We start from the raw sequence: 24,884 nt of genomic DNA on the forward strand, positions 1-24,884 counted from the left end.
AAGACAAGGTGTTTTTTTTTTTTGCAACAGTGATTATAATGGACTCAGATATTAGACATATAATAACTTTTATTATTTTCCTTTTTCTGTTCATTTTGCTTCTTAACAGTTTAATATCACATGCAGCAGCCAGTCTCTATCTTGAGACTGGCTGCATATCATACGACTGTTACAAGACTTTACTAGAGAAACATACTGCACACTTTGTGGGGTCACATTTACCAGAAATGACCACAAGGGCATGCAGGTGGCTGGATGCTACATTACAACAATGTGACACCTCACATTGCTCATACTAACTTTGCCTCCCATTAGCTAAACAGACAGACAATAACTTTTAACTATAATACATAACATATACATAAAATAAATAAATATACAGTGGATTCCGGTTATTTGGGCCACCGGTTAATCGGGGCAGCCATTTATTTGGGGCAAATCTTAAAAAACAAAAACCAATAGAGAAAATAGCCAGGGTTTACTTCGCTTAATTGGGACAAAATGCCGTTTAATTGGGGCAGGAGACCTCAGCACTGGAGATTACCCTACGATTGTCTCCGACCGTACCACATAGTTTGGTCGGATTTCTGGAGGTCACAACCATAAAACAATAAAAACAATTAGCAGTCACCTGTTTATTGGGCTTTTGTGTTAGTGCAATCTATCATAAACGGACAGTAAACTCGATCTTATTGAATTTGCAGTAATACCGACAGCTGGAATTCTATGGGTTATTATGGTAAAATGTGTTTACACTTCCATGGAATCTTCAATCATATAAAAAAAAATAATTTTTAGACTCTTCTCTTCATTCCTATTTTTAAAGCTTCGTAATTTGTTACTCCGTTCTCACTTGCGTGTGTTGTGTTACTTGCAATTTGTGTGTGCCGTGTCCTTTGTTATTGATTGCTTATCTTATTACTGTTTTAAATTTTAATCCTCACCCACAAATGTCAGTGAACTGAAATGTCAACTAGTTAGTATGTACATATTACAGTACGTATTAATTATTCCGATTATCACGTATATTCTTCCGATTTTCACGTATCATTAATTTTTTAATTGGTAAGGTAATAAAGAGTAAATCTGTGCTTAATATATCTTTACTTTTATAGCCTGTGGATATTATTGCTCCTATTTTCGCTAATTAGAATTAAAATTCAATTCACAAACGTGATCACAATGACCGGCGCTTACAACACATCGTATAATGAACGGTACTTTACTGTGGTGAGTTCGTCCTAATGTGATTTGATTGTACAGTGAAGTAATTGTAAAGGGGGGGGGGGGTAAATTGTATTTTTAACTATTTATGTGAAACTTCGGATAATTGGGGCAGCCGCTTAATCGGGCCAAAATGCACTAGTCCCGATGTGTCCCAAATAACCGGAATCGACTGTATATATAAAATGGCTTTTGGCTGTCTGTGTAACTTATTATTATAGATATATATATCTACCTTTGCATTCTTTGCTGCTGCTTTGGTACAATTGTCATATCAGGGTTATTTTTATTTTCCCACTATTTCTACAGTTGCTAATTTATTAATATTATATCTTTATTTTTATCAATTTAAGATTTAGCTATCTGCTGCTTTGCACAATGCTAGTCTTTAAATCACAGCCATTTCTGTTTCTCATCTTTACGCAGCCATGGTTGTTTTATGTTTTATGTATATATATATACGCACGCGCGCGCATATGTGTGTGTGTGTGTGTGTGTGTGTGTGTGTGTGTGTGTGTGTGTGTGTGTGTGTGTGAAATAATGTTAAAATGTAGAGGCCGTCCTGTCGTTTAAAAAACCCGAAGCAATCCATGAACTAACCGGACCCTAGGCAACAATGGTTAAACATAAATATTAAACTCAATAAAAATTATATATAATTAGCCATCCATGGGAAAAGATACTTTGCAAGGGACTTTGTCGAGGGCTAAACCACTACAAAATACCAAACCCATGGCTGGCAGAGCTATCAGTTTCTGTTGTCATCTGCTTGTATAACTAGGACCTAAAGAAGTCCATAAGTACCTGTAAGATGGGTATAATATAATAAGATAGAAATTATAATAATAAAATTAAAATTATAATAAAATTATATAATAAAATAGAAATTATAATAATAAAATTAAGTAGCTTATTAATAGTAATTTTGCAGAATACAGGCTGGATGACATTTAGCCCGACCGATAGCTGAAACAAAATAGTAAATAAGCAATGCTGAGAACCAAATAATCTGCTAAACATAATAAGCTAAATTAGCTAACAAAAGGAGAATGGAGAGAAGGCTAGTTAAAAGCAATAGTACCTCAATCCCCTCAAATTGCTCTAATGGTTCATGAGGTATGAAAAAAGAGAATAAGATAGTTAAAAGTACAAAGTGAAGGAAACGTGTTTATACGATTGTACATCGGATATTACCGGGAGCGTAACTTCCCAACCCTATAAGAAAGGGATCCTGGTATAGTAAGAAGAGCCGGTAAAAGATGGTAATATATATTGAATAGTGGAATACTGGAATTGCTAATTCCTAATATAAAATTCTAATTGGTTAATATTATCATATAATATCCCTGTTCAATGCTTTAGTAATTATAACATCACAGTTCTAGGCTTTAGTAATTTCATTCTATACATATATATATATATATATATATATATATATACACACACACACACACACACTTGTTTCCATAGCTGCTGCTTTGCGCGAAGCTAATCTTATAATACAACCACTTCTGTTTTTATTTATGTCACGTTTGTTGCACTTTCTATCATAGTCTTTCTTTTTCCATCTAAACTTTAATATAGATTCTATAAATTATTTTTGATATCTGATTATAGAGGTCACTGGTAGTCTATCGTTCTTAGCTCTCTTTGACGTTTGTTTTAGTAATATAAATTATAATGCTTGGATTTGTTTCTGTTTGGTTGTTACTGCTTTGATCATAGTTATTATTATAACTAGTTGTGTTTTTCACAGTCATTCCGGGCCTTGCTTTTATATCTTAGGTATGCTTTTAGACTTGGATTTTAGATTTCCTTAGTTTTTAGTAATTCATTGCATCGGCATTTATGTATCTAGTAAATTTTAAGTGTAATTTTTCATTATAGATACTGCGTTTTACCATTTTGGTTGCAGTTATCATTATGATTAGTTGTATCATTCCAGACCTTTCTTTTATTTCCGGTATGCTTTTATTTCATCGGTATTTATGTATCTACTAAATTTTATACCTAATTTATTGTAATTTTCATTTATACACTGCATTGGGACTACCCTGTCTAATCTCTGTAAGCGTTATATCATTTTTTCATTAACTTTATTATATTGCTCTTTTGTTTTTTCAAAATTTTCTTCTCTTACATAGCTTTGGGCAGGTATAGAAATGCAGTCCCTTGATGCATGGTCAGGCATTTCATCCTCTGATGAAATGTCTGATCATGTATCAAATTTTACTTTGGCTGATATCAGATTAATTGCATATTTGTTTATTTCCCCTTTTTGAACCGCAGGTGATCACAAGTAGTTATATATTGGCATCATTAACTATATCTCATATTGTGAATACCTTCACAAGTTGCCATGATATTGAATGAGTTGGCTATGAACAGAAATGATGCAGTTGCACTAACTTGTATGCTATACAGCAAAATGTAATAAATATCGCAAATGTACATAATTCAAAAACAGAAGAACAGATTACGAACAGAAATGGTGTTGCAATGATGACAACCCAGTTGTCATCATTGCAACACCAGGGTACCTACCCATCCACTGATGAGGAGTCAATAAGCTCCGAAATGGTTCCATATGGGTGATGGTATCCACCGAGAATAAGTAACAATAGTCTCCTCTATGGTGAAGAGTTACTTATTCAAGGTAGTGCAATATCATGGCAACTCGTTGTGAAGGTATTCACAATATGAGATATACTTAATGATGCCAATATATAACTACTTGGGTAGTTGGCTATGAACAGAAATGATGCAATTCCACTAACTTGTACACTATACAGAAAAATTTAAAATAAATATCACAAATGTACATAATTCAAAAACAGAAGAATAGATTACGAGATAAGTGCTTTACCTTTCTAATTACATAAGAAATCTCCAATTTTCCAATAGTTTTGATATACTGGGCTATAGCTCCATCGTAATCACCTTTACTGAAAAATAAATAAAATAAATAAATAATAAACACACATGTTACTATACAATTTCAAAGAAAAGGAAAACAGTTTCATATTTCATATTTTTTTTTACATGGCCAGCACAATGTTTTATGTTTCCTAACAGCAAAATGAATCCCATTACTAATAAGCAAGAGGAATTTATCATAAATCAGCATAAACCAATAAATAATATAAATTCATAATTACCTAAAGCAGTGCATACTTACTTACACTGCATTACAAAAATTATATATTAATTAAAATAGAACAGGTAATCTTGCTGACAAATTAATTATAATTGGCTCTCTATGTTTACTCTGGATCTTCTTACCAGTCCTCACCTGAAGCATCATGATAACTGAGAAACTAAATTTAAAACAATGAAATAAATATCTCAGTTAAGGGGACTAAAAATGAGATTAGCAGTATAACTAGTAGAGGAGTATCAGACTGTACTTGCATAATATTCATACTGCTAAGTTCTTGTTCAGCCCTGTAAACTGAAACATTAATTTCTATGTATTTATCACAGCAGCAGGTGTACTGTTGCCCCAGTACACCCTCCTCCAAATTTAAATATTAAAATATCTATTAGAATTATGTCAGTGTTAATTTCAACCCTCTAATGCAGAGGATGTCAAACTTAAAGTGTTCACAGACTGTGCCAACAGTTATCTCAGGCTGTAGGCTGCACTAATGGCTCTTGGGGACTTGTGGGCTGCACTAGTACATGCAGAACACTCGTGTGGCATTACTGTAAGAAATACATTAAATATTTTTAAAATATTTCTCCTTATATAAAAATAAGAAATCTTATGACCAGCAAAATTAAAAGTTTGCATAATTTATGAATTTTATTTAAATTAATCCCAGTATGCTATACTTCAAGATGATTTTAGTTTATCTAGATCAAAATAAGCAGATGGACTGGAAAATGGCAAATGAGGTTTAGTAGTGATAAATGCAAAGTAGTACTGCATTTTGGTAGCAGTATTCCCAGAATAATATATTATTTGAGTGGCACCAAACTCAAAAGTATTGGAGTATGAAAAAGATCTACATTCTGACATGAAATTCTCTGAGCAGTGCAAACAAGCTGCTATCAGTGACAGAACCCATGGGATCTGTTAAATGATTACAGCAACTTTTTTCCAGCTGGGACAAAGAGGTGATCATCATGTTGCATAAGGCCATGGTAAGGCCACATCTGGCCTAACTATGAATGGTGATGGGATTCTTTTGAATGCTGATGGGATTCTTCCTCTTGCTTAGACTAAGAATCTCTGAGGTGTGCAGAAATTTGCCTTTAGCCAGCAGGTAGTTGATTAGTTTGGTTTGGTTTGGTTTGGTTTTTAATGGCGCATTGGCAGCTGTGGCAATAATGTGCCAAATCAAAAATAAAACTAATACAAAAATAGTGGTCAGTCTAAAAACAGGCTACCATGTCAAAAAGGTAAATATGATACTATGGTTAAAGGTTATATAAAAGGTATAAAATATAAACTTAAATCTTTGTGTATAAATTGATTGAGTGTAAAAAGTTAAAAACGTCAGACATGTATAGTTGATTGGTGGAACAGGCTTCCATCTTTTGTTGTGGAAGCTAATAGCCTAAATAAATTTAAGGCTGAACTGGACAGGCATTTGGAACGAATGGAGAGGTGAAATGGGAATTTTCTTTTTTTGGCTGATGCTGCATAAGCTTTCTTTCTTACATCGTATGCCTTTACTAATGCTAATGCTGCATATATATTTTTGACAACATCATTTTAAGAAGAACACAGCTCTGTTTAAAGGGTGCAGAGAAGAGCAACAACATTATTTGGAGGGAACACAAAAGAATACTCTTTATCTAAACTTCAGTTCTGTAAATTGAAGCTTCTGTGAGAAGTCTTCATTGAAATGTTTAAGGCTCTTTAAATGAGTTGAGTAAACAAAATGCTGATAGCATTCTTAACTTTCTCAGTCTACACACATTAGGAAGCAAACGTAACCTGAGATAAGTTGTGGCATCTTTGTGATTCTACATGACCTTCAGTGATATCATGTTTAGTCTACTTGGTCCACACAGCCGAAACTCCCAACTCTCTACCTTTCAACAAAAGTGTTTTTGTCTTTTGCCATTGAAAATTCAAGAAATATTTGTTAGTCATCACTAGGGTTCGGATTTTTATGTATTATCATATTCATTTTCTTTTACATAAAGGCATGAAACTTAGTGTGTTCATGTTACATGGTTTAAGGATCTTAAAGAAGCGTGTTTGTAATTTTATATTTCATCATATTTTACACATTAGATCATAATTTCATATTTAATAGCATATTTTATACTTGTCAACGTAAATTTTTCATAAAATCAACAAATTATTTATCAAATTGATTTAAAAAATATTTCTAAAAAACAGTGGGAATTTACATTTAATCATTTCACGTTCCAGCATGGGCGGGCACAAGCGGCTAAATCAGAAAGTTATTTCGACTGGCTCTTTAGTCACTCATAACGACACCTTAGTGTCATTTTAGCTATAATTTAAAACTTTACAGTAGTTTCGCTTTATACTGAGTTCAACGAATTATTCGTAATTTTATACAGTAGAAACTTCAGCTGTTGGCAAATAAAGCCAAAATTGAGCTTTTTAGAAAATGGATTCCTTCTGTGGTGAAAGACACATACCAAACGGATGGAAAAATAATATATTACAATGCATACAATAAAGAGGTACGTAAATTATTTAATACATATAATATCAGTGTAGATACACCACAGATAACTCTTAATGAACAACTACGATAGTAGTGTGAAAGGAATAATTTCTTGTGTATCTCATATTGTGCGGCGCCTCCATAGCCAGGTGGGCAGGAGCAGCAGTGCGTAGCACACGCTTCTTGATTAGACTGGGGTTCGAGCCTGTGACCACCAAATATGGAGGATGCAGAAAGGTCAGAGAATGACCACCGCATATCCCCAGAGCAACATGGCCTTAGTTGCTAATGCTCCTAAAAAACCAAATAACAACAAAAACAAACAAATAGTGTTTGTTTGTAAACTCATATTGTGCTCTTCCTTTACAACGAATGCCCATGTATTGCACTACCTCGATTAAGTAATGCTTCACTAATAGAGAAGACTACTGTTACTTATTCTCAGTGAGTACCACCACCCAGACGGCACCATTTCAAAGCTAGTTGCATTTTCATCGGTGGGTGGTGGTAAGACAAGTAACAATATTCTTCTCTATTAGTGAAGCGTTACTTATTGGAGGTAGCGCAATACATGGGCAACTCGTTTTGAAGGAAAAGCACAATATGAGATACAGACGAAATTATGCCTTTCACACTACTATCGTAGTTGTTATTAATCTATGGTATATCTACAGCGATATTATATAGAATCGTAAACTCTTAAATATTATGCTTTGTTGCATTTTAGTTTAAGTAAATTAATTAATTACCTGATAATAGATCTATCATAATTTTTATTTTTGGATGCTTCCAGGGGCTCACATCTGGTATGGTCTTGGTACACCCAGGGTCCTGAGCTGGATATCATCATTCTTCCCTTTCTTGGTGATTCTCTCTTTCTCACTCGGGGTAACTCGGAAATTTTTTTTTTTTTTTTTTTGGCTGGTGCAGCATAAGCCTCAGGCTTCCTTGCACCATATAGCTAATAATAATAATAATAATATGGACATTCCAAATTTAATATTCATGCATATTTAGCTTTAATATGCACGACTTGTACTTAAGTTGGTAACATACTTAGCAACTTAAGTGTTAGTAACTTAGTACCTTAGCCTATTCATTTTGGTTTTTGTATGTTTAAAAAAAATATTTTAATGTTTATATTTCAAAAAAAAAAAAAAAAACTTGCAAATTGTCATATTTTCATTATATTACATATTTGGTTAAATTTACAGTCGTAATTGGTTAAATTTAATGACATATTTTCATCATGTTTTGACATTTTTAAGGTCATAAAAATCCGAACCCTAGTCATCACATAAAAAAGTGAAAATGTAAAATAAAGTTAAGCCTATTCTTGATAATTATCCATATGTGGTGAAAAGCATGAATTTAAAATTAGTGCACATCTCTCACATCCAGTTATTGCAGCACCACTCTTTACCCTTTATTGGCAGTGTATCCAGTCATTATGTTCTCTCTAGCTTTGTTTCATGACGACCTTTCCTAGCATACAATTGTTAAAGCTCATGGATTTCTTGACCGACATTTTTCTGCTGTCAGTCAAAGATAACAAGGAAGATAATATTCAAATATGAGGATAAATAAAAAAAACATGTTTGAAGCACAGTAGAAATGTTTTATTTTCAAAAAATAAAAAATAAACAGATTTTTCACAGTTGTATTCATAGAAGATTGAAAATAAAGGTGGCATCAAAAACATGAACAATTCTGAATTACCTCTTCCTAATTTAGACTAAATTCCAAATAGCAAATGCTTAATGTACTGTACTCACCTTATACAATCTGCACTAGTTATTAGGGTGAATTAATGGCTAAATGTTTGTTGACATCTGATCAGATATATTATGAACAACATAATATATCTGATCAGATGCCAACAAAACTGTAATGCTTGCTATATTGGAAGCACTACAACAAAGTTCGGTTCCACAAAAACCTCTAATACACGTGCATACTATCACTATAACAGTTTTAGAAAAGGCAATCTAGCACCGAGCTCACAATACATGCCCATACGCACAACCACACCCCCCTAGTTGATTCCGCCATTACTATAGTTAAACTAAAAACCAGCTACAAAATTCTCCAATATGAGGCTCTCATTATTGAATGGTTCCGTCACCACTCTAAACTTAACATCATAAATGCAAAACTCCCCTTCAATCTTTCCCCGGTCTGGATTCTCTCACATTTGAGATTCCCGTGTGTTCCAAAGAGCATCATGGGAGTATAGATATTTCTTTTAAATGCAGCATGCGCTCACTCTCTACTCAACTTTGCCAACTGAAGACGTTTTTAACTAAACAAAAGTCCATCATTATGACTACTGGCCTTATCAGTTTTATATTACTAAGAGTTTTTTAATTAATTATCCTTCATGACAACTAGGGACGGAGTTGTGCACTTCTGCCTCCTTGTGCTTATTTTAAATTCCGTCAAATTAAATTAATTTATTTTTTAACTCGCTTTTTAATTTATTAATTTAAATTATTCCAACCAAAATTTAGCCATCAATTCACCCTAATAACTACTGCAGATTGTATAAGGTGAGTACCATACATTAAGCATTTGCTATTTGGAATTTAGTCTAACAATCACGGTATTTTAAGAATTCTATTTCTCATATTCTTCCTAATTTTTAAGGTTATGGGCAAATGGGGTAACTTTTTACCATATTATGTGAGTGTGCGATTTTCCTTTGCTCGAGTTACAGGGTTAAACTAGTTGTTGTTAATTGCAGGATAGTTTTATTATGTTAATTACTCTCTGGCTGAATAGTTTTATTATGGTAGTTACTCTCTGGCTGAAAGAAAATTTCCAAACAGTTATTTGTAAATTTACTTTCAGCCAGAGAGTGATTACTTGTTGGAATAAACTTCCACTTGGTATTTGTGAAAGTGAATCATTTGAATAAATTTAAGGAAGGATTAGAAAAAATTATTAGAGATGGATAGATAATGTGGGTATTTTTTTTTTTTTTTTGGCTGATGCTGTGTAAGCTTGCTTCTTTGCACCGTTTGTCACTAATAATATTCATGTACCACTTTCTGCAAACATATAAAATTTCTGTGTGAGGGTATTTGATTAAATTTATTTTTTGGATGGTTAATATTATAGCTACTTTAAAAATAAATTATGATGTTACAGTTATGGTAGTTGATTTTTTGAAAAACTTAAAAACTGGCATTTTTGTAGCTATAGTTACTTATCTGAATCTTTCAATAAAGATTCAAATGAAATGTGCAATGCACAGAAATAGTCTTCTCTAACAACAGAGATATCACAATGCTTCATTGTCTTAAGAAATCTCATACCTAAATGGCTTTTTGTTTTCTTTAATGTTTCAAGTAGTACTTTGCAGTAGGAAGCAGCACACGCCACCTGCCACAAATTAATCACTACAATGAAGGAAACATACCAAAGCCAGTTTACTCCAACAAATGGAAGGCAGAAAAGATTCAAATGGGCATGCAAATTAATTACACTTTACACCAGTAGATGCATTATGAATAAAATGTGCCAGCCAAAATTGGGAGTAGGACTATTATTATTATTATTAATTTTTAAATGTCTTTTAAATGTTAACTTTATGATGGGACATGACTCTAAAAGGATAATGATAACAAAGATGTTTTCTAAAATAGAAATGTTTATCACAATTTGGTTAATTAATCAAAGTGTTTTTTTTTTTTTTGTAATTAATAAATCTTTATTTCAAATATTGGAGAAGTAAAATCATACCATCTTATTTAAGAAGTATTCTGATTCTATTTCAGAACTACACTGTTGTTAATGAATTTGTTCCTTGTTCAATATTTAATGACGAACAAATTACCAATTACATAATTTTAAAAAATCAGTTAAATTTAAAATTTACATTTATCAAAAATAATTTAATCTAAAATAACTAAATTTATACAATACCCATAAAGATGATCTCCATACTGACGGAAAATATCAATTAAACCCTCCTCATCATACTGTTGACTTTTAGCTAAGCTGGAAAAAAATTTGTAAATTTGGTGAAATGTCAAAATGAATAAAGAGAACATAATAATAAAAAATTCCTATCTACTTCAACCCATTTAATGGGTTGAAGTAGATAGAAAACTCAAGCTAAATAACTTGAAGTTATATTAGTTATGGAGAACTCATATGATGTGTAATAACCTTACACTAGACAGTTTATCAACCAATTTTGCTTAACTCTAACCTATTCCATTTGGTTGCTTACCAGTGCTTTCCCCAGGAATTTTCCAATTAGATATCCAATTAAGTCCAACACTAACTGTACAAAACTGTTTTTGCTGTTCCCTATTACTTTCCCATGGGTCCACAATGTTGCATCCAGTTCAGCTGTCAGGATCATAGTATTCTAAGTAACCCGAGCAAGCCCTATATTCTCTCCCTCCATTACTACTTGCAAATTATTTAATGAGGCAATATGGAGGGCTAAGTAAAGTAAGTATCAAATCTAACTATGCCTTTAGCTCCTCCCAGTGGCTCACACCTGGTGAGTATGGGCTTGGCACACCCAGGACCCTGAGCTGGATATCATCATTTTCTCTTTCTTGGTGATCACCCCCCCACCTCTCTCTCTCTCTCTCTCTCTCTCTCTCTCTGGGTAATTCAGAAATTTTTTTTTGGCTGATGTAGCATAAGCCTCATGCTTCCTTGCACCATATAGCTAATAATAATGTCTAATGTAATAAAATTTGTTCTCTATGGTTTTCCCTAAAAAATTTAGAACAAGTAGGGTTGTTGCCAATTGGGTTGCCAGATTGTTGAATCATTATAAAATTGACATGGTTGTTAATGATTGTGCATAAATTATGAGGACTTATAGATTATATATGCATAAGTCACTGAGAAATAACAGAAAATATAATATAACACAGAGAATATGCAGTAGAATCTTATCAATACAAAGTTCAAGGGACATAAATTTTCATGTTTTGTAATAACGAGGTCTGCCAACAGTGTGTAAAAATAAATATCTTTTTTTTCTGGTACATATATCTAAGAATAATAAGAAATAATAATAACAAAAATAAATGAAATAATAAAATAAATTAAATTAATGAAATAATAAAAATAAAAATAAGAAAAGCCTTTGTTTAACAATAATAAGAATAAGAATAACAGACATTTTGTTCAGATTTTCTTTTATTGTAAGATAAATTAAGAAAAAGAAGTAACGTAAGTGAAACAAAAGTAAAGTATATATATGTAATTAGTATCGCAAACAAGTAAAAGAATTATAATCTTAATCAATTTTTTAGCAAATCAAGCAAATCAACTTTTTAATAAATTAATCTAACTTGAAGGATTCCAATTTCATTTGCACAGTTTTTTTTTTTTTCCCCTTAACTATAGCACAGAAATTATCAAATGCAATAGTTGTTTTGTTATTAACTCAGGCCAACACACTCTCTCTCTCTATTATGTTTAATGATTTTGGGCATCTTTTTTAGAGGTGGAATGTCTGCTTCTTCCTTTATTTCTGGTAACAAAACTTCATCGCTCTGCTTGGTTCTCAGCAGCAATTCTCGTGTCAGCATTGTTGAGGTGGCAACTTCATCATCCAATTTAACAAACTCCTCAAATTCAACAACAAAATCCATATGCTCTTTCAAATTTCCCATTCCTCAACATTGCTATTACATCCATCTGATGGACCATTTTTTTCTATAATATTCTCTCCATAGCCACTCTTTCTGAAGCAGTTGATTATCACACTTGATGCAATACTGTCCCAAGGAATAACAAGATTGTGGATATCATCCAAGACATTCTACTTCGGCTGCAAATTGTTCTCTTCTATGTTGTGGATCAAGTACTTTTATAAAGTGGGCTCTATATGCTCTCTTGAAGTTATAAATAATGCCTTGATCCTGCATAAAGCTGGTGGTATGGGAGGCAAAAACAATAGAGCCCATATACAGTGGATTCCAGTTAATCGGGGGAGCTGTTTATTTGGGACAACATGCCAACAGTACATATTAATTAAGTTATGCATGTAAGGGTAAATTTATTTTTATTTTGCTAATCTGTGGAAGATATTCTTCCGATTTTCAAGTATCATTTAATTTTTTAATTGGTAAGGTAATAAAGTGTAAATTTGTGCTTAATATATCTTTATTTTAATAGCCTGTGGATAATATTCCTACTATTTTGGCTTATTAGAATTGCTGTTTAATAGTATTAAATTCACATTCACAAATGTGATCGCAATGATCAGCACTTACTACATATCGTATGTTGTTGTTGTAGTTATTTGGTTTTTAGGAGCATTAGTAACTAAGGCCATATTGCTCCGGGGATATGCGGTGGTCATTCACTGACCTTACCGCATCCTCCGTATTCGGTGGTCACGGGCTCGTACCCCGGTCTAATCAAGAAGTGTGTGTGTGTGTGCTACGCACTGCTGCTCCTGCCCACCTGGTTACAGAGGCGCCACTACATATTGTCTAGTGAACGTACTTTACTATGCCGAGTCCATCCTAATGTGATTTGATCATACAGAGAATCAATTGTAAAGCGGGGATCCACTGTATTTGTAAATATATATTTGCAAAACTTCACATAACTGGGGAAGCCCCATAATCGAACCATCATGCACTATCCAGATGTATCCCAAATAACCGGAATCCAATGTAGTTGTCAACTAAAAGGTCCCAGCAGAATGTGCTGTGCAACAATCCAAAATCATCAAAATGTTTCTTTTTTCTGAAGTCATTCTTCTGTCAACTTTCGATAGCCAAGAATCAAAAATTTTGACTTTAAGCAGGCACTTCTATTGGCCTCATAACCATACATATGTTGATTAAACTTCTTTAAAACATCTTGGCTTGGAAAATTTGCCAATCACAAGCAGGTGTAGTTTTGCACTACCATCAGCAATGCAGCATAACAGAACAGTGATTCTTTGTTTGTTAATTTTCTTGTATTACAAGACTCTCCTCAAACAGCAAATGTTTTGTTTGGCAGCAAATTATAAAATAAATCTGTCTTGTCAAGGTGAAAAATATCCTTTCCCTCATATTTTTCAAGGATGTACTTTACAGAACACAACCAGTCTTCAGCATTTTCTTTGTCCACTAATCCATACTCGCCATAAACATTTCAAAAAATGAAATTAATTCTGCCTTAAATCTTTGGAGCCAGCTACTGCTGCATTTGAAGTTGCTAATTCCAGTTGCTGAGCTATATAATTAGCCTTTTCATGCAACATTAAACTTGATATTGACCAATTTGATTCATGCAATTGTTAGTTCCACTCAAAAACTACTGTTTCAAGCTCCTCACGTTTTGCACCATAAATTTGTTTCTTGTTTTTTTTATCACTGCTCCAGTGTCACATACTTCAAGTTTTCTTCAGTTTTGTAAATGAAGTTAATTAGCACTACCATGTACACTGGTGTATTACTTTTTGATTTCCATTTCGCTTCATTCCATCCTATCAGCTTATATAGTTTTATTTCAGAGCATATTTATGTTGTAGCTAGCAAAAACTAGTTGTGTTTATATAAAAGTAAATTCTAACAAGTCAGCTGTATTTCAGGAAACATGGAACCGGGCCATCATAAGTAACAATAGAGGCAATAAATATTAATAATGCCTAAAAATAGTTTAATTTATATGTAAAGATAATTACATAAAAAAAAAAAGTGAAATTTGTGTTTTAGAAAGATTAGCGTGACTTACACTGGTCAACACGTAAAATGTTATGAAAACAAAAATACCCAATCTTGATTAATTTCATTCTGCAGAACAAGGAAATCACATTAAAATTTGTCAATTGGCTCTTGTTTTCAAATTACAGTTGGGATCTCATGTTAGTGAGTTACTCTAGATTATCTACTACAGCTCTTGGCAAACGCCCGGCAACACCACAGTTTCAGTACCACCACACACTTATCACACGATCAGTAACTGCCACCTCGCTCTGAATCACGTGATAAGTTGTTGTGACCTAAATTGTGTCTTCAACCCTGTTGCAGTAATCCTCGGATACGGCTAGGTACTGGGTGATTTGTTCTCAGTTAACGGTTGTTCTTTGTGAGATTCCTATTTTTTTGTGCAGTATTTGTGTCGTGTAAGATTTATATGCCCGTAATTGTGTGGACAGTCCAGATGACTTCTGTTGCATAAAGAGAGAAATCACGTTAGCTTCAAGGAAGAGTCCCTTAACTCATGCCATAAAAAAAGGCCTACTTCTTGTACTTTGGGTGTAAAGAAGATGACCAGGACAACTGGGCTCCACACATATGCTGCACTACCTTTTCATCAAAACTCAATGCATGGGTGAATCGAAAGGGATGTTTTATGCCTTTTGCAGTACACATTAGAATTAGCATTAGTAGAGGCATATGAAGCAAGAAAGCAAGCTTATGCCAGAAGAAAAAAAAAAAAAAACTTCCACTTCATCCCTCCGTTCGTTCGAAACACCTGTCCAGCTGAGCCTTAAATTTATTTAGGCTATCAACTTCCACAACAAGGTATGGAAGTCTGTTCCATAAACCAACTACATGCTGGCTAAAGACAAATTTCCAGACATCTATCCTATCAAACCATTCAAGGCTTTATACACCTCTATCAGATCACCTCGCCGGTGCCTAGTGTCCAGACACTGTAATTTGCAAAACTTAAGCCTTTCTTCATAAGAGCAACCCTTTGTTCCATTCACTAACCTTGTTGCCCTTCTCTGTACTTGTTCCAGCAGCTCTACATCCTTCTTGAAATGAGGCCTCCAGACCTGTATACAGCACTCAAGGTGTGGCCTGACCATTGCCTTATACAAGGGAATAATCACCTCCTTATCCCTGCTAGAAAAATTCCTGTATATCATTGATAGGACACCATGAGCTACTCTTGCAGCTCATCTGCACTGCTCAGAGAACTTCATATCTGCCTGCACAATTACCCCCAGGTCCTTTTCATTCTCTACCACTCTCAGTGTAGTACCACAGAGTTGATACGTTGCTCTGGGGTTGCTGTTTCCCATATGTAGTACTTTACATTTGTTAATGTTAAACTTGATTTGCCACCTCTCAGCCCATCTGCTCAACCTTTCCAGATCCTGTTGCAGCAGCATACCATCAGTAGTGTCCTTAACAACCCTGCCAACCTTTATATCATCTGCAAACTTGGACATTAAGCTTGATATACCATCATCAATATTATTTATAAATACAAAAAACAATAATGGACACAACACTGAACCCTGAGGGACTCCACTAATAACATTAGTCCACGATGCGCAGTGTCCATTGATTACCACTCTCTGTCTTCTCCCCCTCAACCACCCCTTTATCCATAGCAGCAATTTGCCTCCAATGCCACACTGCTCCAATTTGTGCAACAGTCTTCCATGTGCAACAGTATCAAAAGCCTTTCTAATATCCAAATATATGATATCAAAGTTATTCCCTGCATCCAGTTCTTTTGTGTCTGCATCATAGTATCCAATCAAATTGGTCAGGCAAGACTTCCCCTTAACAAAACCATGCTGTGTCTGAGCTATAACTGAAGTCTTGTCTAGATGATCCTGCAGTGCTTCTTTAACCAGTGCCTCCATTAATTTTCCTGGAACAGAAGTTAAACTCACAGGTCTATAATTACTTGTGTCAGCCTTTGATCCTCCTTTGTGAATTGGGATTACATTTGCACATCTCCAGTCTATGGGTACCTCCCCTGATTCCAAGGAAGCTCTCATAATTATGGCTAAGGGTTTGCTTACTTCCTTTGCTGCCTCCTTTAATATAACTGGATAGATCTCATCCACCACAGGTGCCTTTCTTGTGTTTATCTTCAACAATTTCTCCTCCACTTTACTCTCAGTTATTACAAGATTATCTAGCTTACTGCCAGAGTTGAATACACGTCTGGCATTCCCCTTGCTGAATAACTCATCATGTGTGAATGTCGATGCAAAATATTCATTTAGTTTGATAGCTACCTGAGCAGGATAATTCATAAGAAAAAAACTCTTTACTGTTTTTCTTTGCATCCTTTGCCAAAGATTTCTCGTAATCTGCCTTTGTCTGCCTAATCTCCTTTGTAACTTGGTTACAGATCAACTTATATCTATCATAGGCTTCTGTGTCACGTGTTAATTTATATGTATCCCAAGCATTTTTCTTCTCTGTCATATGTCTCATTAGTTCATCTGACATCCATTTAAGCCTAAACCTTGAACAATATTTCTTAGTTGGTATGTAAAGCCTAGTAGTTTCCAAGATAAGTTCTTTGAATGCTTCCCATTTTGAATTTGCTGTTGGTAACATCATCAGGTGGTCCCACTGTATACAATTTAAATACTGTCTCAGACCATCATAGTCGCCTTTACGAAAGCAAAAACCCTTCCCTTTACCCCTGATGGTAGTTACCTCTTTGAGTAAATCCCACTTCAGCACACTGTGATCACTGCCACCTAGTGGTTCCTCTATCTGTAGATTCTTAATGCATGAAGAATCACACTCCTACTCTCAATTTTGATTTCCCTATGCTTATGTCACACCAAACTGACTCGACACTGCCCTGTCCATCGATGTCGACTGGCTTCACTCCCTTGGAGTTTATGTGTTTCTTAACTAAGAGCATAACTTCTCCTCCCTTCCTATTCTGTCTATCCTTTCTGTACACATTGTACTCCCCAAATTCCAGTTCTGCATTCCTTATATCTGTATGACACCACGTCTCTGATATCCCAACAATATCCGCCTTTGATGCTTTGAGCAATACCTCAAATTCATCAAATTTATTTACCAAACTCGTAGCATTGGTGTACACACAAGTATACATGCACCTGTTCTTTTTCTTAGCTACCCTAACACAACCCATGTGTTTACTTGTACCGCAATGACACCCAGCAGTCTCTGAAATATCCTGCATCTTGTTTTGCTGGCTTCTGCTCATTCCAATAGAAGCAGTGTAAGAATCACTTTCACCTCTGCCAATGGCTACTGTTAATCTATTAGTCCTTGTATCCCCCCAATCTAGCAGTTTTTCGACCCACCTAACACTGCCTCGATAGCATCAGCAAATATTCTTGCACCCTTTCTATTTAAGTGTATGCCATCCCTGTAGAAGCAGTCCCTTCTGTTAACAAGTACAGACCAGGCTGAAAAAAATTCTACCCCTTGAGCCTTGCACAATCTTTCCAGGGCCGAATTGATCGACAAGGTTCTCATCATATACTCTCTACTATCGTGTCTGGGCAGAATTGGAGACACTTTCAAATTCAACCCCAATTCACGGCTTTTTTTCAACAGTGACCTGTACTTGTTAAGTAATTCTGCCGGTCTCGTACTCTTAATATGGACATGATATGGACAGAGCCAAAAAATCCTGTCACAGACTGTTACATCTGTATGGTGCCTCCTATTAGAAAGGGGATGACAATGAAGAAAAAGTGGACAGTAGCATACCCAAATATACCATCTGCAATTCATCCTGTGCCTCACTGTGAAGTACTATCTATTCCTGATCTACCCAACCATTTTTCTGTATACTCTGATGAAGATGAACATCAACTTGATATAGACAAAGAAGTACAGCAGCCATCTACATCAAGGGATCCACCATTTATCCTTCTGAACCACATAAGATTGCAGAAAGTGAGCTTGATGACCTCATCAGGGATCTCGAACTGCTGAAGAATAAGGCCGAGCTTTTGGCCTAGAGTAGCGTTTCCCAACCGGGGTCCATAGAAGCTTTGAGGGGGTCCACAAGAAAAAAAATTGTATTTCGGGGGTCTATAATAAGAGCTAAGGGGTTCATGATAAAATATTATAAATAAAATAATTTGTTAAATAAAAATAATAATAATAAAATAAACTAATGTCATAGAAAAGTCCAGAAATTCGCAGTTAGAAGATACTCGTATTTTCTAGAACCTTCTTTAGTTGACGCAAAAAAAAATTTCTTTCCATAGAAAATTCTCGAAGAAGAAAACATTATTTAAGCACCGACCAATCTAGAAAGAGTCAGTCAGTCAGAGGCAATCATTTCATTCTATAGTGAGTAATCGGCATCATCGTGGTGAAATCTATTGTTTGTGTTATTGAAAGTTATTGTTCTAGTGAACTATATTTCCATTAGTACCTACAAGCATTTCCAACATTAAATATTTGAGGTTAATAATATTATTATTGTTTTCAGATTACCCATGGCTCATGCAAAGAAGAAACCAAGACAATATCTGACTGAATATATGTCGTATGGTTTTACTGAATCACCGAGAATATCACAAAACCAATGTGTCTTATATGTATGACAGTGCTGTCTAATGATAGGATGAAGCCAAGTAAGCTTCGTCACCATTTAGAGACATGCACAGTGAAAAGAAAAATAAATCAGTGGAGTATTTCCGAAAACTACGAGACAATTTTCAAGGAAGAAACAAATTGGATCAGATTTTTAGTAGACAAGCAAGCAATAAAGATAGCAGTTTATTAGCATCATATGAAATCAGCAAAATAATAGCAAAATCTGGAAAGCCACATAGCATTGGTGAAACTGTCATCTTGCCTTTGATATCATTGTAATTTCAACAATGTTTAAACAAAAATTCATGTGAAATTACCGATAACCTTCCTTTGAGCAATAACACAATATCCAGATGCATTGATGAAATGTCTGAAGATGTAGAAAATCAACTTATTGCTCAATTACGAGTGAAACAGTTTGCAATGCACTGTAAGATTCCTTACAGTGGGACCAACTGATGATGTTACCAACAGCAAATGCAAAATGGGAAGCATTCAAAGAACTTATCTTGGAAGCTACTAGGCTTTACATACCAACTAAGAAATATTCTTCAAGGTTTAGGCCTAAATGGATGTCGGATGAACTAATGAGGCATATGGCAGAGAAGAAACATGCATGGGATACATACAAATTAACACGTGACACAGAAGCCTATGACAGATACAAGTTGATCTGTAACCAAGTTACAAAGGGGGTTGGGCAGGCGAAGGCAGATTACGAGAAATCTTTGGCAAGGGATGCAAAGAAAGACAGCAAAGAGTTCTTTACTTATGTAAACTCTGGAAGTTAGGGGATGAATCAGATTGGTTCACTTGATATCGATGAGTCAACTGTTGATGATCCTGCTAGGGTAGCTAACAAACTAAATGAGTATTTTGCATCGACATTCACACATGAGGAGTTATTTAGCGAGGGGAATGCCAGAGGTGTATTCAACTCTAGCAGTAAGCTAGAGAATCTTGTAATAACTGAGAGTAAAGCGGAGGAGAAATTGTTGAAGATAAACACAAGAAAGGCACCCAGGGTGGATGGGATCTATCCAGTTATATTAAAGGAGGCAGCAGAGGAAGTAAGCAAACCCTTAGCCATAATTATGAGAGCTTCCTTGGACTCAGGGGTGGTACCCACAGACTGGAGATGTGCAAATGTGACCCCAATTCACAAAGGAGGATCAAAGGCTGACACAAGTAGTTATAGACCTGTGAGTTTAACTTCTGTTCCAGGAAAATTAATGGAGGCACTAGTTAAAGAAGCACTGCAGGATCATTTAGACAAGACTTCAGTTATAGCTCGGACACAGCATGGTTTTGTTAAGGGGAAGTCTTGCCTGACCAATTTGATTGGATACTATGATGCAGTCACAAAGGAACTGGATGCAGGGAATAACTTTGATATTATATACTTGGATCTTAGAAAGGCTTTTGATACTGTTGCACATGGAAGACTGCTGCACAAATTGGAGCAGTGTGACATTGGAGGCAAATTGCTGCTGTGGATAAAGGGGTGGCTGAGGGGAAGAAGACAGAGAGTGGTAATCAATGGACACTGCTCGTCGTGGACTAATGTTATTAGTGGAGTCCCTCAGGGCTCAGTGTTGGGTCCATTATTGTTTTCTGTATTTATAAATGATATTGATGATGGTATATCAAGCTTAATGTCGAAGTTTGCAGACGATACAAACGTAGGCAGGGTTGTCAAGGACACTACTGACACTATGCTGCTGCAACAGGATCTGGAAAGGTTGAGCAGATGGGCTGAGAGGTGGCAAACGAAGTTTAACATTGACAAATGTAAAGTATTGCATATGGGAAACAGCAACCCCAGAGCAACATATCAACTCTGTGGTACTACACTGACAGTGGTAGAGAATGAAAGGGACCTGGGGGTGGTTGTGCAGGCAGATATGAAGTTCTCTGAGCAGTGCAGACGGGCTGCGAGAGTAGCTCATGGTGTATTGTCGATGATATATAGGAATTTTTCTAGCAGGGATAAGGAGGTGATTATTCTCTTGTATAAGGCAATGGTCAGGCCACACCTAGAATACTGTATACAGGTCTGGAGGCCTCATTTCAAGAAGGATGTAGAGCTGCTGGAACGAGTACAGAGAAGGGCAACAAGATTAGTGAATGGAACAAAGGGGTGCTCTTACGAAGAAAGGCTTAGGTTTTGCAAATTACAGTGTCTGGAGACTAGGCACCAGCGAAGTGATCTGATAGAGGTGTATAAAGCCTTGAATGGTTTGCGCATGCTCAATGCTGATGGGATTCTTCCTCTCGCTCAGAATAACCACCTGAGAGGGCATAAATTCAAATTGAGGAAAGACAGATGTAGGATAGACGTGCGGAAATTTGCCTTTAGCCAGCGGGTGGTTGGTTGGTGGAACAGACTTCCATCCCTTGTTGTGGAAGTTGATAGCCTAAATAAGTTTAAGGCTCAGCTGGACAGGTATTTCGAACGAACAGAGGGGTGAAGTGGAAGTGGGATTTTTTTTTTTTTTTGGCTGATGCTGCATAAGCTTGCTTTCTTGCATCAAATGCCTCTACTAATGCTAATGCTAAAAACAGATACTAAAGGTGAAACAATATTTAAGGAAGTCCAGTCCTATTTTAGAGAAAAAAATATTCTACTCGAAAATTTAATGGCTTCTGCTACTGATGGCACTCCTTCCATGGTCGGTAGGTACAGAGGGTTTATCACTCATTTAAAAAATGCATTGCTAAAAGTATTTTGCATACATTGCGTGATTCACCACCAACATCTGGTGGCAAAGAGATTGAGTGGACATCTTCATGAAGCCTTAACTCTTGTAATAAAAGCTGTCAACCTCATTAAGGCTAATGCCCTTCAAGATCATCTCTTTTGCAAATTTTGTGATGAAAATGAAGAAGGATTTGACCATCTTGTACTGCATACAGAGGTGCGATGGTTGTCTAAAGGCAATTGTCTTCGTCACTTTGTCGTCCTTTGGGACAGTATTTTATCATTTCTAACCGAAAAGGAGATTGGAAAACAGTTGGTTGCCATAAAAACAGACATATTTTACCTCTCAGATGTGTTTGAAAAACTGAATTCTCTTAATAAGCTGCAGCAAGAACATAACTGTGATTTAATATCTAGCAAAGAAGCCATTAATGCATTCCTAGGAAAACTCAAATTGTACAGTCTCAATATCTCACGCTGTGCGTTTGACCAGTTTCCAAACCTTGCTTCAGTTAGCAGTGATTTAAAAGATGATGATTGTGTTGTGTATGTTGATCATTAAAAAAAAATTTATGAAGACATGCAAGTTCGGTTCAAGGACCTACTAGAACTGAACATCCCAGATTGGGTGCTGATTCCATTTGAGGTAAATGTTGCTGATGTTGAAATTGATTTACAAGAGGAACTTGTTGAATTGCAGTCAGATGAGACAGTCCGAAGTCTATCCAAAAAAGAAAGCATGACGTATGGAAGAATGGTGACATTGCATATAAATATCCGCTTTTATGGGAGAAAGCTAAAATGTATGTCATTGTTTTCCCATCATCTTATCTTGTGGAATCTGACTTTAGTCGTGTAAAACAGTTGTTAACAAAAAATCGTAATCGACTTGATATAGTAAAAAGAGTTGATCTTCGTCTGACTCTCACAAAATTGGAGCCAGATATTAAAATGCTAATATCAAAACATCAGCCACAAGGATCTCATTAGTAGGGCCTATTTAATGAGATCCTATTTAATAGCTTTAGGAATAAATTGATATATGTTGTTTGAAATAGTTTTTTTTTTAATTTTTTTTTACTAATTCTGTCATTACAAGTAAAATTATGTTTCAGTTTTATCAATTAAAATTTTCAAAATTTGTAATTTACATTTTTTATATTATATTGGAATTGTTTAATTATTAGCTTTTACTAACCTACAAATGAATATTTCATTTAGGAATATTACATATGCGTATATGGGGGTCCACATATGTAAAGTTAGGACTCAGGGGGTCCACAAGCAAAAAAAGGTTGGGAACCCTTGGCCTAAAGCATACAACAGTGGAATCTTCTAGATCATTCTGTGAAAGTAACATTTCGACCTTGAAATAAAAACCGTGATAAATTCTATTAAACAGAAGGTGAACTCACTGTTTGTAAGGATGTTGATGGTCTAATGGCAGCAATGAACATGAGAAATATTCCCGAAGATTGACAACTATTTATAGACTAAGGTTAGCCTTAAGGCTGTGTTATTACACAATGGAAATATGCAATACCTCTTATGTATGCCACCCACCAAAAATGAAACATAAGCAAACGTGGAGAACATCCTCTTAGGTGTACACTATCAGATGTTGAGTGGCAGATATGTGGTGATTTAAAGGTTAATCGCCATTTTATTAGGACTACAAAAGGGTTACACTAAGTACTGTTGCTTTCTCTGTGAGTGGGATAGTCGTGCTAAGGATATGCACTATGAGAAGAGTTGGCCTCAATGAAAATCATTAACACCTGGAATGAAGAACACAGCATTTGAATCTCTGGTAGATAAAAATAAAGTTTTGCTTCCACCACTCCACATTAAACTAGGGCTGATGAAAAATTTTATGAAGGCTTTGGAAGTGAATGGTCCTGCATTCACATACTTGCAAAAGAAATTCCCAAGACTTAGTACAGGGATGATTATGGCAAGTGCTTTCATTGGTCCACAAACAAGGCAACTTTTCAGAGACAAACAGTTCGATTGTGTCTTTAGTAGCGAGAAATCAGAGGGGAAAGCCTTTCAAAATGTTTCAACTGGTTTTCTAGGAAATGTTAAAGCTGGCAACTACAGGAAGCTTGTGGAAGGTCTCAATACTTCTTATGAAAAACTTGGGTGCAACATGTGATTGAAGATGCATTTCTTGCACTTACACCTGGATTTCTTCCCTCCAAACTGTGATGCCACCAGCAATGAACATGGTAAGCACTTCCATCAAAACCCCAGGGGCTCACATCTGGAGAGTATGGGCTTGGCACACCCAGTGTCCTGAGCTGGATATCATCATTCTTCTCTTTCTTGATTTCCTTCTACTTATGTCTCTCTCTCTCTCTCAGGGTAACTTGAGAATTTTTTTTTTTGGCTGGTGCAGCATAAGCCACAGGCTTCTTTGCACCATATAGCTAATAATAATAATAATAATAAAAGGCATCGCAGCGATGGAACAAAGATACAAAAGCAAATGGAGTTACGCCATGCTAGCAGATTATTGTTGACTGGTGAAAAGAGCTGAATACAAGTGAAAGGCTAAAAGGTCCCATGTTTGATACAGGTATGTTTGTAGCTACATCTTACTGCCATATAAATAAAAAAATACAGTACCTTGTTATAAATATAAAAAAATTACTTTTTTTTTAAAACAAGAGCCAATCTGCCATTTTAAGCACTATTTCTGAGTTTATCACCCCAAAATCTATAAAGTAAACTCACTTTCGTGCCGGTAACAAGATAAGACCCAAAATCCGTTGTTCAGTGTAATACAACTACTATGTGGAACTTTGTATTAAACATACAAAACAACATGAAAATGGACTTTGTAATACATATTAACCAAATTCTGTAATAAATGAATAAGTTTACATAGAAAAGCCTATTTTTTCTCAGGTGTGAAAAGATATTTCTCTTTGCTTCATATAAACAAGTATTTTTTAAAAACCAGAGTTTAAATTAACAAGTTTCTACTATATAACAGAGAAAATAACACTTTTTAATCTTTTCTTTTTT

At 35.2% G+C, this 24,884-nt stretch overlaps 1 protein-coding gene across 2 annotated transcripts in view; it reads right to left on the reverse strand.

The window, feature by feature from the left end:
• Positions 1-24,884, reverse strand: part of LOC150079140 (vacuolar protein sorting-associated protein 11 homolog) — a 697,977-nt gene that overhangs the window by 431,430 nt on the left and 241,663 nt on the right. For both annotated transcript variants that reach the window (XM_090382204.1, XM_090382205.1), the window contains 2 exons: positions 10,806-10,880; positions 4,091-4,169 (listed from right to left, as the gene is read on the reverse strand). In XM_090382204.1, coding sequence (XP_090238330.1) covers positions 4,091-4,169; positions 10,806-10,880 — 154 coding nt within the window. The remainder of the gene's footprint in view (positions 1-4,090; positions 4,170-10,805; positions 10,881-24,884) is intronic.

This window comes from Mastigoproctus giganteus, chromosome 10, assembly GCF_048544385.1.
Source record: "Mastigoproctus giganteus isolate SK-2022 chromosome 10, ASM4854438v1, whole genome shotgun sequence".
Classification (NCBI taxonomy): domain Eukaryota; kingdom Metazoa; phylum Arthropoda; class Arachnida; order Uropygi; family Thelyphonidae; genus Mastigoproctus; species Mastigoproctus giganteus.